The sequence below is a fragment of the Trichoplusia ni genome, chromosome 18 (assembly GCF_003590095.1).
Source record: "Trichoplusia ni isolate ovarian cell line Hi5 chromosome 18, tn1, whole genome shotgun sequence".
Classification (NCBI taxonomy): Eukaryota; Metazoa; Arthropoda; class Insecta; order Lepidoptera; family Noctuidae; genus Trichoplusia; species Trichoplusia ni.
Window position 1 is genome coordinate 7,598,336 of NC_039495.1, and position 18,288 is coordinate 7,616,623.

General features: G+C 33.1%; 1 protein-coding gene across 3 annotated transcripts in view; it reads left to right on the forward strand.

Annotated features, from left to right (window-relative positions):
* LOC113502791 (rhomboid-related protein 2) overlaps positions 1–13,534 on the forward strand; it is a 28,970-nt gene extending 15,436 nt beyond the window's left edge. The window contains exons 3-7 of one of the 3 annotated variants that reach the window (XM_026884484.1): positions 1,493–1,534; positions 10,705–10,933; positions 12,006–12,219; positions 12,555–12,705; positions 13,112–13,534. In XM_026884484.1, the coding sequence (XP_026740285.1) occupies positions 1,493–1,534; positions 10,705–10,933; positions 12,006–12,219; positions 12,555–12,705; positions 13,112–13,257 (782 nt within the window). In that variant the 3' untranslated portion in view covers positions 13,258–13,534. The remainder of the gene's footprint in view (positions 1–1,492; positions 1,535–10,704; positions 10,934–12,005; positions 12,220–12,554; positions 12,706–13,111) is intronic. The other 2 variants (XM_026884485.1, XM_026884486.1) reach the window with 2 other exon arrangements.
* The last annotated feature ends 4,754 nt before the right edge of the window (positions 13,535–18,288 follow it).

The following is an 18,288-nucleotide window of genomic DNA, read 5'->3' on the forward strand; positions in this document are numbered from 1 at the left end:
AAAACATTGTGATGATTGTCAAATTGTTTTTGATTGTTCTGAGTACTTATATTGTTAAGTGTATAGTTTAATTTAAGATTTGAATCCTACACAATCTTACACAGACTTAAAGTCATACAGAATTACCAAATGAATTGGAGTATGAATTTAAAAAAAGCTATAGTCAATGCTCGATTCTGGCTGTTTGAATTGATACCTTTGCCTACACAGTTAAATGCAGGCTGGTAAGAATAATTTTCAATTATAGAACATGACTCAAATACATATTATTATTTATGAGAAATGTCACTTAACGATAGTATTTCAATGCGATCCCCGCGTGGGTTGCAAGCAGCAAGCAAGTTTAAATCACTTTCTCCAAGCTCTCATATAGAAAAGTCAGCCATTTAATAAAATAGACACTATGGATTAATACACTACTATTTATTTACCAAGCACATAGTTTAACGCTTGTAATTATTCTTGCTGTAGTTATTGTAAATATTTTGTTTTTAGTGTGGTATAGGTGTTACTATGTCATGATTATCGTTTTTTTTTTGCCGTAATGTTGGCATATTATACAAGCGCAACGAAATTCAAGTTGTAGACGCGTATTTATTAAAAATCTTGTTTATTTTAATCTAAACCGTCAGAAACTGTCTAGTATTTGTATTTCGTTATATCACGCACGTGTCTTATCGTTCCACATTTGTTTGTAAATAATTTAATACGTGGATTTTGACACAGTTTAATAATATTTCAAAATTGATGTTTTATGTTTTAATGACAATTATTACAAGTTACACCTACACTGCATTGGTGTTGACACCTTACACAGTCGAAATCATGACAAAGTGGCTCGAATGAATTAAAACCTTGGAAGGGAAGAAAGTTGATATAGTTTTAATTTGACTAGCCTAATTGAATATATATTATGCGAGTTCAACGACAGTACAAGCTTTTAAATTACAAGGTATACGCAAAAAAAAATTATTTAAAAATAGAACGTAACGCGGAGATGACAGTTCAGTTTTTTTTTATGCTTCGTACTGTTGTTGTCATCCGTCCAGCATGTAAATATTAATTAACCTCCTTTGCACTTTCCGACTCAAGTTTCTTGGTCGGTTTTTTCTTAGTACCTAGTTTTTTATTGAAAAATCTAGATTTAATTTCTTGTTAAATCGAATACTTGTGTATCGAAATGCAAAGGAGAGTCAGTAGTTATGTTTAATTGTTTTATGTTTGAGGAATGTGAGCACTAGAGCTTGCGTAGACTATAATTAGATTTCTAATATGGGCGTATGGTTGAACGCATGTTTATTGTGTGAACTATAACTCACCTGTTAAATAGATTTGATAGCCGTTGTGATAAAATTCGATAGTCTAAGTTATACATATGAGAGACTGATTCTACTAGTATAAGTATGTATGTATGTTTACCTATGTATTTGTAAATTTATTAAGTAATTAACCTATATAACATATTAAGATAACTACTAATTTTGTTTGATAGGTCCATGGACAGGTTTCCGGGCTGTTTCGACAACTGATCGTGGTACTTGTCAATAATTTGTTTTTAATTTTCAATGTTTTTTTTTATGTTTTCATACCCCCCATTCGGCGACATTCGGCTTTCATTTCTGGTGTTTAAATGTGCATACTGGTTGTTTTTTACCCGACTGCCAAAGAAGGAGGGTAATGTTTTTGTCTACAGTATTTGTTTGTGTGCTAAGTAATTTTTATTTCATTTTTAAACGACTGCCAAGGAAACGTATATTTCTGTGTTGTTTGTATTTTAGCATACGTTGTTCAGACATCCCAAATTTTAAACTTCTTTTGACATCGAATATTATGTTTTCATTTATCATTCAGTATGTCAGTTTAAACACATAATTTAATAACAGTGTTGTGGTCTGTTATTAAAAGCTTCAAAATTCATTCCAAATTCATATTACAACGATCGACCAATCGAACCGCATGAATTTAATAACGTTCTAATATTGGCTATAAAACCTCATTGGACTGAGGATACCAAACAATCATGTTTTTAGGTATCGAAGTCTATTTTCCTTCCAAATTATAAAGCTTCGGTACCAAGGGTCCTACTACCAATTCAACATAACACCAATTTCCTTACATTTGGAGATGGTTGGTAGGTCACTAGGATACAAGTTGAATTTCTCCGAGTATTAATGCTGATTAACTCTCTTGAATATAAGTAATATCATTGCTATAATTTCAAATTTTATTGTTTTTTGCCTACGATAACGCGATGTGTCATTGTCTAGGCACTCTGAGGCGTGCAGTTTATGAAGATAAAACTCACTGCCTTCTGCGAAACTCGTATAAATATTTTTAGCCTATTTTATTTTGCCTAACGTGTAAATAACGTGACGAAGACAAGAAATAAAACAAGAAATTATCAATTGTGTTTATGCCAGTATCTCAGTAAGCATGGATATGCTCTACAGCTATAAACTTAAATAAAGACGTTAAATTACGAGAACCATCTTATTTATTTAAAGATTTAGCGGTAAAGCCTTCTTTAAATATGGACATACTTAAAGGTTAATGACTTTTGTTCGAACGCGTATTTATTTGTTTATCCTCATCGTGTCTTCTTGTTTTCGTCCTTGACCTTAGTCTGTCTTTATCTTGGCTATCCAAATTGGGGTTACAGACATAAATAGAGGTCAAAGTTAGAGTCGTCGGGTTACCTCGCGATGGCTGTCGAGAGAGTTAAAGAGACCCCGTTTTGCTGAGTTGCTTACATCCACTTTTTTGGGTCTATGCCGCCACACATGCCCGTCATTGCAACTCCTGTAATCCAGGATGTACCAACGAATATTTAAGCTCGGTCAAGCAAGCAAGCAATTAATCATAAAAATGAATTATTCGTACATTACCTTCATTTTTCTCTTTCTCTGAATTTAATTATATTGAAAAGTAGATAGGCAGACCTGTTACGTTTAGAATTAGGAGGTCTCTGCTCCTGAAAATGTCTTCAATATACCAAAACTAATATTAATTCAACTATTCTGTAATTAGATTATAATGAAACCTTACTAGCATCATCTATGCCAGCTAGTGACTCTACAAACAAACAAGTTTACAAGGAAATTATCGTTAGTTCTAAGTAACTGTAAATATCACTCACCTACCGTTCCCCACAAAATGTTTATAAATGAAATCCGTTTGTGGTCAACTGCTAGCCCGCAAGGATAATGGTTTCTAGTTATTTATTGTATAAACAAGACAATAAGACGACGTTCATTATTTATTGGTGCTATCTAACAATACGTGACTGTCAACGATGTTATGAACATCTTACGATAACATACAACCTTCACGTCAATGCACTTCTGAATTTTAATAATTTATTTACCGTTTTTCCTCTGTTTAAAGTAATTTTAAAAAGGCCTGCAAGGTTTAAACTCTGGCATTGGGCTATACATCAATACATCCACATGATGAATTAATGATAAATTTAGTGTACTGTATATTGAAAAAAATTAAAAATATAATGGGTATCTGTAAAAATGAATCACATACTTATTTAATAAAAAAGTCATTAATTATATTAGAGCTAAGTTTCTTATTAAAGCAATAATAAAAGTCAATTAAACTACACTAATTTAAGTCTTTAACGGTAGTACAAAGTTATCCATTATGGAGTCACTTTTAATAAACAATACAATACCAAATTTTGATACTCTTCCGAATTAAAGTGAAATTATTCCTTAAAATATAAAATAATAATAATTTTATGTATGTAATGTGACAAGTCTAGTCAATGAATTCAAACTCCGCTCTTTAAACCTAAAAGCCACAACGCTATGACGCTATATTGTCTTTGACTCATATCTAGAATCGTAATCCTATTATCTAATGTTGTGAAAACATTCCGATAGGCCTTGAGTTATCACATTTGTTCTGATTACCGGTATCTAATGTAATAACTAACTCACTAATGAACATCGATAGTACTGCCTAGTAACCTAACTATGTTTATGTCTAAGTTGAGCAAGATTAAAAATAATAATAATTTTACTCACCACCGACATACAAAAACTTCAACCCCAAAACTTCTAAACGACTCGACCGATTTCGCAAAACATTTACGTTGAACTGTCTGAAAATGATGTCACAGTCAGACACGTCAAACTTATAAGTACAACGCCCTAGGTTTATGTTTTTTTTCACTGCTGGGCATAGGCCTCCCAGCAAATCCTTCCGCGACACTAAACTACCACTATAACGCGGTTTACGCCTAGAAATAAAAAAAATGCTTATTAATAAAATCGGTTCATCTATTCTGAAATTCTGTAACAGATATAAAAAATTACGTAGTACAGATGAATTGAGTTGAATATTAACGAAAAGCACTTCAAAAAGACTTTTGATTCGTTCGTGACCTATCTCAAGAAAATGAAAACATCGTTTATTGCTAGAAATGATTATGAAGATGTGTTGAACCAAACTTAATTTTTTATTTTAATATATTTAAATACACACGTTTGTATACCGATTTCTTCCTAGTATAACAGTTAAATTTATACTTGACTCGGTTTTATTGGTTTATTGATCGATCGTTCATATCTTATCATCGTCAATACATACGGCAAAATAAATTATATGGAACAAAATTGCTATTTGCTTTTACTGAGAACCAATTGTCAATCAAAATCAAATCGAGTTGAACTATTTTAAATCGAAAACAAATAAAGTAACGGTTAATTTTCAACCTTAGACCTGACTTTCAACTTGTACCAACGACTGAGATTTCTGACACGCTTTACCGAATTGTGACTAGTCGATTTGCAAATCAGAAATAATATAAAAATTCCGAGGAAAAAATACATCTTCTTATAAGCTTTCCACGTAAAACAATTCGTCGTTAGTTCGTACAGTCACGATAAAAATGCACTCACAAATCCATATCTTATCCGAACCGGCGAAGTATTTCACCTTGTACTTTTATTACTCACCACGCCCATTCACTCATCCAGTATAAATATGTAATGTTTGTTTTCTTCAATATTTGTAGTATTACCACGGAATTCTTTAAAGATTATGTGCGGTAATGTTCTAAACATTTAGGCTAACCACTGACCGCAAACTACGTGTGGGTGAGTTCGGGTTTAGAGGACGATATGAATTCATTTTAATGACATTTTTATTGTTTGCACTTTAATTTTATGCTTCTAAACTAAGACAAGGCGTTTATAATTAACACAATAAAGAGGACATCATATTTTATTATTTAAATCATTAAACTGATTGTAGTATAACGAGTCGTAATATAATTGACATTGCGTTGCCACATAGGCGCCTAGTGAGGGCCAATTGAAAATAATTCGATGAATGTGATGCCAAAAATAAAATCAATTCTGTTGCCCGTAGAGAACAAGATACATCGCCGGCCCCCAATACATTACGAAATATTTAGAATAGAAGAAAAGCCGCAATCTCTGCGCTATAGTGTAGCGCTCAAACCAAGAAGTGTGCGAGTGCAAACTGTGACACCAAAGCGTGGGTAAATGATTTTGTTTTGTTGTACAACAGCACACGTATTCACATGTAGTCGAACGCATAACATTACCTAGTTCTTAAACATAAATTAAACCAATTTTCGTTCTTAAATCTTCAAAACAACGAATATTCCAACGAAAAAATCTTGCTTCATCATTAAGTGTTTTTAAAATTCTGGTTTGGTAACAATTCTAGATTCTTTTATTGAGAGAATCTTTGTTATGTAAAGGCATTGTTGTTTTTCAGTGAACTGAATTACACGAGGATGTCACTTTCATTTCCACATTTATATAGTGATATTGTAGAAGATTGGAAGATTAAGTAATTAAATCGAGTATTCACCGTCTTAAGTTAGATAATTGTAGCTTAGAGATAATAGTCTGGTAATGGATTTGTATATACGAGGTGCAAGTTCTATCCCAATACAGGGGAAGTATAATGTGACTTTTTGAAGTTATATCTACTTTCTTAACTATAAGAAACCACTGAAAAACGGTGAAAGAAAACGTCATGGGCAAAAACCTGGATTCCAAATATTGGAATCTGAAATCGCCAACCCGCAGTAAACTAGCGTGGCGTTCAATGGCCTAACATTCCCTATACTGGAATAGGCCTGTGCCCAGCAGTGGGACGTATATTATAGGCTGGAATTATTAGTAATAGTTAGATTTTAGTGATAGTTGCAATCAATACAACCTTTTAAAAATACTCGATAACGATTATCACGGCACGTGTGCCGTTTAAAAGAGTCATCGATTATCACTGTGATAAAATACGGTTTTATTTGTTTGATCCGGCATTTATACCTATATAAAAAGAAATATAGAAAAATAACCGACAGTTGACTGAGTAATATTGTGTCGCTGTTCGGAGTCCTTAGAATCTTGAATCTCTTCGTTTCTTAGCACTTGAACGCTTGTAATTAGTGGGGTTATCTGTGTTACCCATGGTTTTATTTATTAATTGACTTAAGTGCTAATTGATAGCTTTAGGTTTCGTAACTTATGACTCTAAGTTGACTCGCGTGCGGCTCCAAAATGACATTCCTATGCAGAAGAATGAAAGAAATTCCATAGTTTACTCTGTTCTCAATTCTAAATCATTTATTTAATGAATACTATATTTTTTATTGTTCATGTATTTTGTTTCACCAGTTGCTTCCAAATATGCATTACAAAGTAGATTTCGCCTTACGAGTTTTAAGAGCAAACAGTGGTCTTAGCGTGACTTAGCTCGTATATATTTAGGTAACCTTTGATAGTGGCTTTGAGTATTTAAGTATATTGAAAACACTAAGACTTTTTTTAAATAAAATGTTCTTGCAAATCACTTTTTTAATAACTGCTATTACTGTATTATTCAATTTAATCCTTGCCTCGCGGGGGTTTCACAACATTCAAGTTGATTGAAGTCACAAGCACAAAGAAGGCACACCATTATACTAAACTAAATAAATAATGACATTCAAATTTTTAATTACATAGTAAACTGTAAAACTAGAAATCTTACATCTCCACTTTGAATCGTGTGAAAAAAATTACTTAATACATATAATAATGCCATATATTATCTCTATTATTAAACTACAATTAAAACTTATCATCCTTATCAATTAATTAGACTGAACTAAGCACTTTAAACCTTGATTAAAACTTAATAGCGTACGAAAGTAGGTTAGACATCATTCATAAACTGTCTATATATGCAAAACAATTGAATAATATAATATTAATTGACAGGCTGAGATGAATGAGGTCGTGAATAATTATAGTTAGCCTCAAATATTGACTCAATGGCTGAATAGTAATGACTAAACAAAAACTCAATTTCAGAGGAAAATTTTGCGGTTACTAATACTACTTTAGATAAATTGGTTTCAGACATATATTTGCGGAAATAAGTTCGTTTATTAGTAGTTTTATAAGCAGAATTGACTTGAGGAAATACTATTAAATTTAAAGACGTTGGATTTGTTAAAGTAATTAATTAATAGTAAATGACAATAGTCATTCCTAGAATCTTTGACCAAAACTTGCGTTAATTACACGCGTGTTTTCTGTAACTAAAATACGTCAGTAGTATTGTTTACGTGTAAACAATTGTAGTTAGTTAGTTAGAGTTACCTTCACCCCGCTAATAAAAAAAACACGCACATACTTATAAAATTAAAGCAGGTTGCACCCTAGGAGTACCGGCAGTAGTGAAATTTTGAAAATTAACGTTCTGCATTTTTGTTATTATGGAATGCGTAGGGACTGATTTTGCACGAATTGCTTTAATAATTATCATTATAGAAGTACTATCATTGATTTGGTAAAATACAATATCTATTTATTGCGATACTAAGGTTTTCGTCTTACGAATTTTCGATCAAGTCTCTTGTTCTGACGCGAGTTTAACAACGCCCTAGAAAATCGCTTATAACGAAATCCCTTCTAATCTTAGACATGTATGTTCAAATGCTCGAATAAAATAAAAACAATATTCTTATAGACAAACATTAAAACTGCAACGAAGGTTACGAAATATGACAATAACAAGGGTCATGTCATATTTAAAAAGCGTTCGTTAAACCCAAGTACCTCTATGCGCTATGTGACCACGATATGACAATTCATTTTGTTGTTAACAGGAAAATTGTTCGACAGTCAAGACGTACTCAATTGGACCGATTGTCATCTCCTAGGGTCTCAGATACGCTTGTTAAGTTTATTCCAAAATTTCTTAGCCTTGTTAAATTGTTATTAGAGATTTTCCTTTGATTATCTTTATTTCCCAAGGCAACTATAATAAAGCTTTAAAAATACCTTATTATGCAAATTATCAGAGATAACATCAAAACACGGTAAAGAATATTGTCAATTAAATGAACCTTCAACTCAGTAAACAAAAACTTTATTTCAAAGGCTCGTACTTATTGTAATAAAGTTTGTCCAGCATCCAATCCAATGCGCAAATGTTGGTGGTCCATTCAAATGTTACGTCACAATCCAGCCGTGCAGAACGCGAGCTAAAGCGGCACGGCTAAGCCACCAGAAAGGTTTTCCATAGTATGTATCTTACGCCGTAGTCAGGTGCACGCCTGTTTAGCAACCTCTCGGTACTCAGACCCACGAAAAGATCAAAAATGACCGTATTATTCTTCAAAAATAACGTGCACGAAATGAAAGGGAAACCGGGGTTATCAAGGTGAAAATGAATGTGTTTCCGTGTACAAATTAAAATTAAACCTTGTTAGATACATTCGTAGTTACAAAAGTTGTTTTTTTTTAAGTATGTATTAATGATGCGGGCGTTTTGTTTATCTTTTTTTGAGTAAGCTTCGGTACTACTAGTGACACTTAAAAAATGTGGCATAGAATTTGTAAGAAGACTGATAAGTGTAGTTATAAAGTTTTGAGTGAGCAAAAGACGGTTGGTTTCAGTGTGTGTCGGAATACGTGGGACACAACTTTAAAGTACATTAAACAGATTATTGAATATTTTGGTATGTTTTTATTTAAAACAATCACAGTTAAAATATGTTACGTTTTCTAAAGAATACATTTAAAACTATTTTTGTTTGTATATGTGTATCACGGCTGAATAGATTTCGTTTAGAGATAACACTCGCATTTGCATTTAATTTATTGAATCATGGCAAAGAATTGAACGCACAGCTGCACAGATCTAAAGCCGACACTTCTAATTAAAAACCATAAGGTCTACCATTATACTCTAAAGTTATTCCCATGTAACACATCAGTCCCTTTAATATAAGCGTCTCATTCATAATTTTTCTTATTATTTGTCTCTACATAACGCATTAAAATGGCAGAGATAGCATAAGACATAAAAGGACCTTAAAAAAGTATGCAATCTTAAAAAAAGCTCCAACTGTAGCGTAAACGTTTGCACCCAGAACTTCGAAATTAGTTGACCGATTTTCATCAAACATGACTATGAACACTCGCTAATAATTTACCTTTAATATAATACAAACTTAATTGAAATCGCTTCATCGACAGACACGTCAGACATAAACACCCCTCGCTTTGACTCGAGGATTAAAAATCATGTTCTAAATCTGTATTATAGTGTAATGTATAATCTAAACTATCACCTTTACTTCAGATCACCATTAAAGTAATATCAATGTGATTGTGGAAGAGTGACAGCGCACTACACAGCGTATCCCCATCTCTCTCCCACAACTGCAAAAGTATTGCTTTGAGTGTTGATGGTATAGAATCCAGTGTAGTTTGTAGTGTACATAAATACCTATATACGATATATAGGTTCAAGGTTATGTCTGTATAGACTGGCGCCCTTGTTCCTAATCACAAATCATGTCGCTTTGAATGCACCGTCACCATGCATGTGTATTGTTAAGTTAGTGGTTAAGGGCTTTACGCACTGTTATTATAATAAATGAAGACGCAAGCATTGGAATCGTTTTATTCTACTTGGTCTTAGTATACTTTTTTGTTGATAGTAGATTGGGGTAAAAAGAAAACTGTTTATTTTTGTGTAATCGTTTCTGATTCTTGTGTTTCAATTTTGATGCATGAGCACCAATTAGATACCTGATTATTAATCCGATATTTTTTAGTATGTCGACATATTGACTTTCTACGTCATTTTAATTGGTGGTCAATGTTCAAAAAGTCATTTACAAATGCTTTTATTGCTGATAACTAGTAACTAACTTAGCAAATAAGATGGAATGCAATTGACTAACATATATTTTTTTCTCTTTTTTCCTCTTGTTTTCCTTTTGTTTTGTTTGTGTTCCCTTTCCTTTAAAACAAATTTACTACTTAATTCAAACGTCATATATAATACAAAACGAACGTATTTTGTAAACCATATACAAAACGTAATCGTTCAATTAAAAACAATTTGCTCTTTAACGAAACACGTCGCCTTAATTGGTTAATACATCCCGTTTCTGTCGCAATATCTAATGGCTGTCACTTGGCCGTTGCGTGCTCTATATCTGTTCCATTGTTGCCACATTATAATAAAAAAACAACTTCAATTTCAAAACAAATACCGTGGCTTTTAATAAATACACACTGCTTGCATTTATATTATCAAAATACACGAAAAAACAAAACAAAAACGTGTCGAATAAAAACCTCGTAAATAAATCAAAACTCAACCTATCCCGTTCCAATTTCCCGCCCCTTTTGTTGTGTTGTCCGGCCAAAGGCAAATGTTACTTCACGTATACAGACGGGACTTACGAGGAGGAGTACAGCTGCTGGCCACCAGCTATCTGCATGATCCTCATATCCTTGGTGGAGATCGTGCTGTTCTGCTACGACGCCGCCGAGGGGTACACCCAGGCAAACGGGACTATCGCCAAGCTGTTCATATACAACCCGCATAAGAGGCAGGAAGCATGGAGGTTCCTTACCTATATGCTGGTGCATGTCGGGTGAGTAATGTTTTAGATATTTGTAATCTCTTGTCAAGCGTTGACTCATGTAAGAGTCATAATACGTTTAATTTTGTTTGTTTTATCGGATATTCTTATCACTTTTATGACAGCAGATTTTTAAATTACTTCATTCTCTGTAGTTTGCACCTTAGCGTCATATTAGGTGAAGCTGAAAAATTCTCAAATCAGGCTAACTTTGAATATTAAAAAAGATATTGTAAAAAAAAAACAGAGAAATATACTTGTCAAATTTTTTGACCTGGCTAGGTTCGCTTCAACATATTAAATTGATGGATATTTCAGACAGACACTAACAGATCAATAACTTTCTTTACGTTAATCAACCTTTAGCATAAGTAATATATAGTCAATAAACACTCGGCCTACTAACGTTATTATCGTTTTGAAACCACGATAAATCAGCTATAGCTATAATCATCGTATAACATATTTTGAAGGGTACCTTCCACCACAATTTAAGAAATTTTGCGGTAGGGATATTAACTGCAATGATCATTATAGTTCACATCATGCGGATATGCCCGATTGATATTCAGAATTTCCTTAATGAAGGAAATACACACATACGTCACAAAGACTCATCAGAGTTAAGTACTCTGCTGAAAGGTTTTTATTTATAGATCCGATACAATACCGGTGGCTTCGGTCAACGAACGAAACCTCTGCAACTTTAATAAGGATCGACCTACGTAGAAAGCATTGCATTTTTCATGGCAGTTTTCAGTAGTAATAATACTCTTATTAAAGGTTTCTTAATAGCACGGGTAGCAATTGTTTAGTGGAGTGCTTGGGGATGGATTGAGAAACTCAATGCCTAGAAAGAAACCAATAAAAACTCCTTGCAATCCTCAGTATACCTACAGTTTACTGTTTAGTATTTTACTTCACAAAAACAGATCATTCGTAGACTTGTAGTAAACTAAATATCAGTACTTTCCTTTATGTCAAAGCCGTAAAGTCCACTTTTGTAAATCATTGTTATCATGACCATCCAAACAATACAAAATAATTCACCACTTTTATAGTTATCCAATCTTTGCAATTCCAGCGTTGTCCACCTTCTAGTCAACCTTCTGGTACAGCTGTTCCTTGGAGTTCCTCTTGAGATGGTGCACCGATGGTGGCGAGTGACCCTGGTCTACCTCGCCGGGGTGGTGGCGGGGTCGTTAGCAACCAGTCTTACCGACCCCAAGGTGTATCTTGCCGGAGCGTCGGGTGGCGTGTACGCGCTGATCGCTGCTCATGTTGCTACTATTATTATGGTAAGATTATTACATACTATTTCAAATACAGATTGTAGACCAGTCGCCTACCTCTACATTTCTATCTTTCTTGTCCATCCAAAGACTGTCTGGTAGATGTCGCTATTAGCGATAAGATTGTACCGTTACACTGTATGCTACTATTTTTACTGATGTCACTGTATGGTGTAAATAAAGAATATATTCTATACTATTTTATTATGATCATTCATTTATCTGACTCGTGTTATGTAACAGCATTAGTTGCCACAATTTCTCCATTTTGGTTTGAATCCTTTGCTTATTTTGACACAAGCCTCGAGCAAAAACATAATTGTTTATTTTAATCGTTTCAGAACTGGTCAGAAATGGAGTTCGCAATAATCCAGCTGCTGGTGTTCCTCCTGCTGGCTGCCGTGGACATTGGCACGGCGGTGTACGACCGCTACTGGCGCCATCTCGACCAGAATATTGGATACGTCGCGCATTTGGCCGGCGCTATTGCTGGTAACGACTTTTATAATTACTTTAAGGCTGTACTGCCTTCCAACCGAAAACATTTACCACGACTGCAATTGAATTGTTAACCAAGTGTTCAGTCCTATAGCACGCCTACTGCAATTAAACTGCAGCCGGACTGCATATTTGCTTTGTAGTTCTGAACTGCAATTTGCGGTTGGATTGCAGTTAAAATGCGGTCCGTCCATCTAGTGCCTAAATGTGAAGTAAATGTAGTATACTATTAATACTTTTAATAGATTAAAGATTTTTTTATACTTTTCCGTATTTTAACTGCACTAATTACTACTATTTACCAACTACAAAAAATAAACCTTTTAATCAGTAGTTAAAGACACTTCCTCGCAAAAGAGAGTGTAAAGCAAAAATTTCCATATATCAAATTCCTTTACAGGTCTCCTAGTCGGTATCGGTGTACTCCGGAACCTCGAAAAGAGAAAATGGGAGAAGAGGTTATGGTGGGGAGCAGTGGTACTCTACTGTTCTCTTATGTTGGCAGGTGTGTTAGCCAACATCTTCTGGACGGAGAGGTTCAAATGAAGAGCTTTCGTATAAGTCTGAGCCTTTTAAACCAAGGTACCTGATGTGGAACACAGGCTTCTGTCATTTTAATCCGAATTTGAAGTTTTGTTGGATTTTCAATCTTGTGTCTACGGTGTAAAGTTGAAAATCTTTTGATCTAAATTTGAATTTTCTTTCTGAATTCGTCTGACCACAAGGTTTTGTACAACCTTTATTTTTTCAATGGTCGTTTTTGGCCAAACTAAAGTCTAATATATTCCACTTTAACAGACATTTTTGATAATTATAAAGCCAGTATAATCGCCTGAAGCCCCATATCATAATTATGTAGCTTGTAAATGGTGTTGCCATAACTGTTCGTTGAAAAGACAATTCAATGGCAACACCGAAATGCCTTGTAAATGTTGTAGCAGCCATATTTATTTTTCGTTAGATAAGTTTATAGTTATAAAGATTTTTGTATGTCCTTTTAGGTATTTTTTTACATGTTAAGCAGAATATTAGTAAGCTTATACTCTAGTTGTAATGCTATATTTTTGGAGCTTTCTATTAAATTATACATGTAGCTAGATATTCCAATGTTTTACCCATAGAGGCCCTTAACCGCCTCCCAAAGTAAGATACAATTGCCTTTTAAATAAGTTAAGGCATGATTTAAACATAAGGCCTATTTTCCTAAATACGACTTTCTTGAAACGACATTTAATATTCAATAAGTATACCTTTTTTATATAATGTAGTTTAGTGGAATTGGGTCTCCGATTAAATTGTTCTAGGACTTTTCTAACATTCATATGTTTTTTATTAAAATTCTTGAACTATACACTAGGTAAACATACTTCTCTTTTTATATTCGAACGTGGTACCATAACTTGGTTATATTTTAAATACTTTGAATAATACTCTAAATCAACTTCATTTAAGCATACAACGTCAATGTTTGCTCTACAAGTTTGAACCAGCTGATGTAATTTGCAGGGAAAAATGACCACCTGGTATTAAAACATTTCCATTTTGAGAATTAAATAGTTTTCTCAAAGAACTTTCATCGTTTCCACGCTTAAAGTTATTAAGGTATTTAAAATGTAGTTGTGGTTAGTTATAAACGTTGTCTTAGAAAAATCGTAGTGCCTTTATTATACTACTGTAAATTACGTCAGGATTTTGTCACGAATGAAGTGACGTAGGTACAATTTTTTACTGAATTATATTAAACTAGCTGTTGCCCGCGGCTTCGTCCGCGTAGTTAAAAGATATAAGTTATAGTTTATACCTGCCCTGTTTTTTCCACATTTTCCATTGTATATTCGCTCCTATTAGTCGCAGCGTGATGGTATATAGCCTAAAACCTTCCTCCATAAATGGTCTATTCAACACAAAAAGAATTTTCCAATTTGAACCAGTACTTCCTAAGAGTAGCGCGTTCAAACAAACAAACAAATTCTTCAGCTTTATAATATTAGTATAGATTTTAAATTCACCGTTGGCCTGAGAAAATGCTTATGATTGTAAATATCTTTATATTGCTTGGTTATAACATGCAAATGAATGTGATGGCAATTGATTGTACAGTATTGTGTAACGACCAGTATTGTTCGCCGTCCTTAGCGTTGCCATAGAAACGGTACTAATGGGACGGTGCGGTAGAAACTTTAGCATGTAAATAATCCTTAGTAAAGCTATTTTTTATTTAGTAGTTAATGCAAAAATCAACCTTATTGCGTATGAAAGAAAGTCTAAATTACAGTGATCAATTGACTACTCGTTGGTTTCTTGAATTAGTTTTGTTAAGGTTTGCAACAACAAATGCTTGATGCTCAAGGCATTCTCTGTACGAATACAACAAAATTCACGAAACAACAATACCTTACTTAACTTTTAAAATATTGTAGAGGTCGCTGTACAATAATGGCATTTTCTAAATGTGACTTTTGCTTATTGACTTTCCTTGGTGAACTACTATTACGTAAAGTCAATGAATAGTTTTGTATTTACTTATTGCGTTGGCTCGGCGACCCAAAATGTGTCTGGGCCTCTATACGAGAGAGCGCCACTTTACGCGATCTTTGGCCACTTCTCGCCAGTATGTATGAAGTGCCCGAAGGTCTCAACTGTATCACTACAGCGATACCTGGGTTGGCCAACTAGGCGTCTACCTGTTGGTATTTATGTATAAGAATTTCGTTAAAAGCCGCAAAATTATTTGTTCCAATTTGAGTCGTATGCAATGGCAGTAAGAGCTATGTGTACTGGTGATCAGATTGGTTGTAATATATTATTTAAATTACTTTTTATTAGTTTAAATAGTTTTTAAAAGTTGTAAAATATATATTTTTTTAGTTCTTGTTGCATCTATACTACATGTAAATATCTTATTGAGCGTGTTAAATTAATTTCATGGCAACTCTTTCAAACTGTATAGATTCTTAGCAAAATCTTCAACTTTTATGTTGGTGCTTCTTATGCATTCGTTCGCGCAAATATTTGTCAATTAAGACATAGCCTTATTTCAAATATACAACATTTTAGCTTTTACATAACTTTTAATAGCCCGAGTATCTATCAATTGTTTTTTAACGTGTGTATGGTGTAATCCAATGGTTTAGGCAAAGAACGTGAATAAAAATACCACGTGCCTTATTTTCTATACAATATAGTATTTGACTCAAAAAATCCAATAAGACCATGAGATAGATTTCTAAAAAGAATTGTATACGTATTTTTGATTTTATAAAATAATTAATACGAAGATAAAACGCATAAATCTTGGAATCGAATAGAAAGTGGGGCAAATAATGTCAGATGTCTGTAAAAAGTGTACCGATAAGTGACTTAATACACGATTTGAGCTTGCTTTATCATCTTCATTTATTTCTCGATAAAAGAAATAATATGTATCCGAAATGTTTTGGATGTCTATCTTATCGGACTAATTGGATATTTTTGTCAAATACCCAATTGTACATACTTATAGTCAATTCAACTTAACTTTGCGCACGATGCTATATGTGGGTAACCCTTTTAAATATATACCTTTCATTTGTGTGTCATTGTCACACACATAAAGTTTCCATAATAAACAATCGCACGCACACATTGCGCCGCGCGCACAGATGAGTTGAACTATCTGTACCTTGTTTCGATGCATTTACTGTCATATTGTATTTTTACAACATTTTTAAACGGTTTGTGTAAGTATATTGTTAATTGTTTAAGAAATTGAAGCGTAACTATTAGCCGCTAGTGTGGAAAACGAACTTCTTAGTATATTATTAAGTTTTGTTGTAAATGTGTGATAAAGTATTTCTTTTTAGGACCGACTGACAAATGGTAAAGTTCAGCGATGATTTTTCGTCCATACAAAAGTAGACTCTGAAACTAGGAGCATAAAGTATATTATTGTTTGAACATCGTGATTTTGAGAACGCGCGAGCATTTTTTGTCTTCTCAGACTTTAATCAGCCTTAGACCAATAGCTTACGGCTTATTTTAGAATGTCTTGAAAATCCTAAGCGCTGAGCTTTCCGTATTTGCGCCGGGCCTTAGACTTAAAGTGATCTACACAAATTAATTTAGTCTCAAATTCAACTCAATATTTACCGATATAAGATATAATATTGCATACTATTATATTTTGAGCTATTTTCTTTTGTGTAAGCACCTTAAGTCATCCATCTTGCCTATACAAGTTAATTAATAAATATAGCAACAATGAGCTTTACAAGCAAAGAGTTTTTATTGTGTTCATGTTAATTTCTATGTTGTATTTATTATTTTAAGAATAAGTATACTAGAAGTTATGCTTTGGCTTGTTTAAAGAGCCATAATAAAAAGTTAAAAAAATAATAATGAAATAAACTGAAAATAAACATACCATTTGATCTGATCTGATTGCTTTCAAAAAATATTTTGTAATAATGAGATAAAATGTAGATGTTACATGATGTTATCAAAAGTACATTGTCAAGAATACCTATTTAGGTTGTTAATTTTTAACTTCCGTAGCTTACAATTAAAGCACAAATAAGCTCAAACAGGATACAAGCGCACAATGTATGCCTAAATATGTAAAATCTTAAATATTTTTACTCTTTAAAAAAGTCATAATTTTTGTCATTTGAAGTATAATACAGTGACTAGAGTCTACTACATGTCTTAAAGTAAGATTGTGTGTGATGGTTGTGGAAGCAAGACGCACTACCTGCCGTAGATCGGCGTCTCTATTCCACACCTACACTTACATTGCTATTAGATGTGGTGGTACTCCCCCAGATTATTATATTTTTAGCATGATTTGTTTATCTATAAGTGTATTTGTTAGAATAAGTTCCTATGTTATTATGTACCTACTGTTTTATTTGCACAAATACTTGTTGTAATTATGGTTTTTAGATTATGAACGGTGAAATGAAAAGAGATTAATAAACTGCATTATTTTATTGCTTTGTTTTATTAAGAGTCTTGAAAACATTAGAAAAATTAGTAACTTTCCCATCAGATTCCATTTTAACTTAAGTATGTACTCAAATTCATATTTACAATTTATAAGTCATAATAATAATACATTTAGTACTATAAGACGTCTAAAATAGATTATTAGCAGCATCTGGAACATAATTTTAAATAACATGGAGCAATAAAATCAATTGTCTATTCTAGTTCTCTTCTGTGAATCGTGCAAACAACTAATAATAGATTGGGCATCCATATCAATCGAGAAATGGGCACAACAGTTATCCAACGGTATTTATTAAAAGTCATATTTTATGTCAATGGACAATGCACGATACGTAAAACGAAACGCCGCGAATTGACACGTCAAACTACAAAGTAAATAAAACAATACCAGCGTCAAGCAAATTCCGAACAATCGGGGAAATTATTTGTACTATGTGAAATGTTTACAATACCATAAACGTCTTTTTTGCGTTATTGATAACGATAATATCTTGATCCACTTAGAAATGTAATTTCTACTTTACCTTCAAATACGTTAAATTTTTTTTTGTAGCGTTAAATATTCATTAAAGAAAGTAAATTGCTATTAAC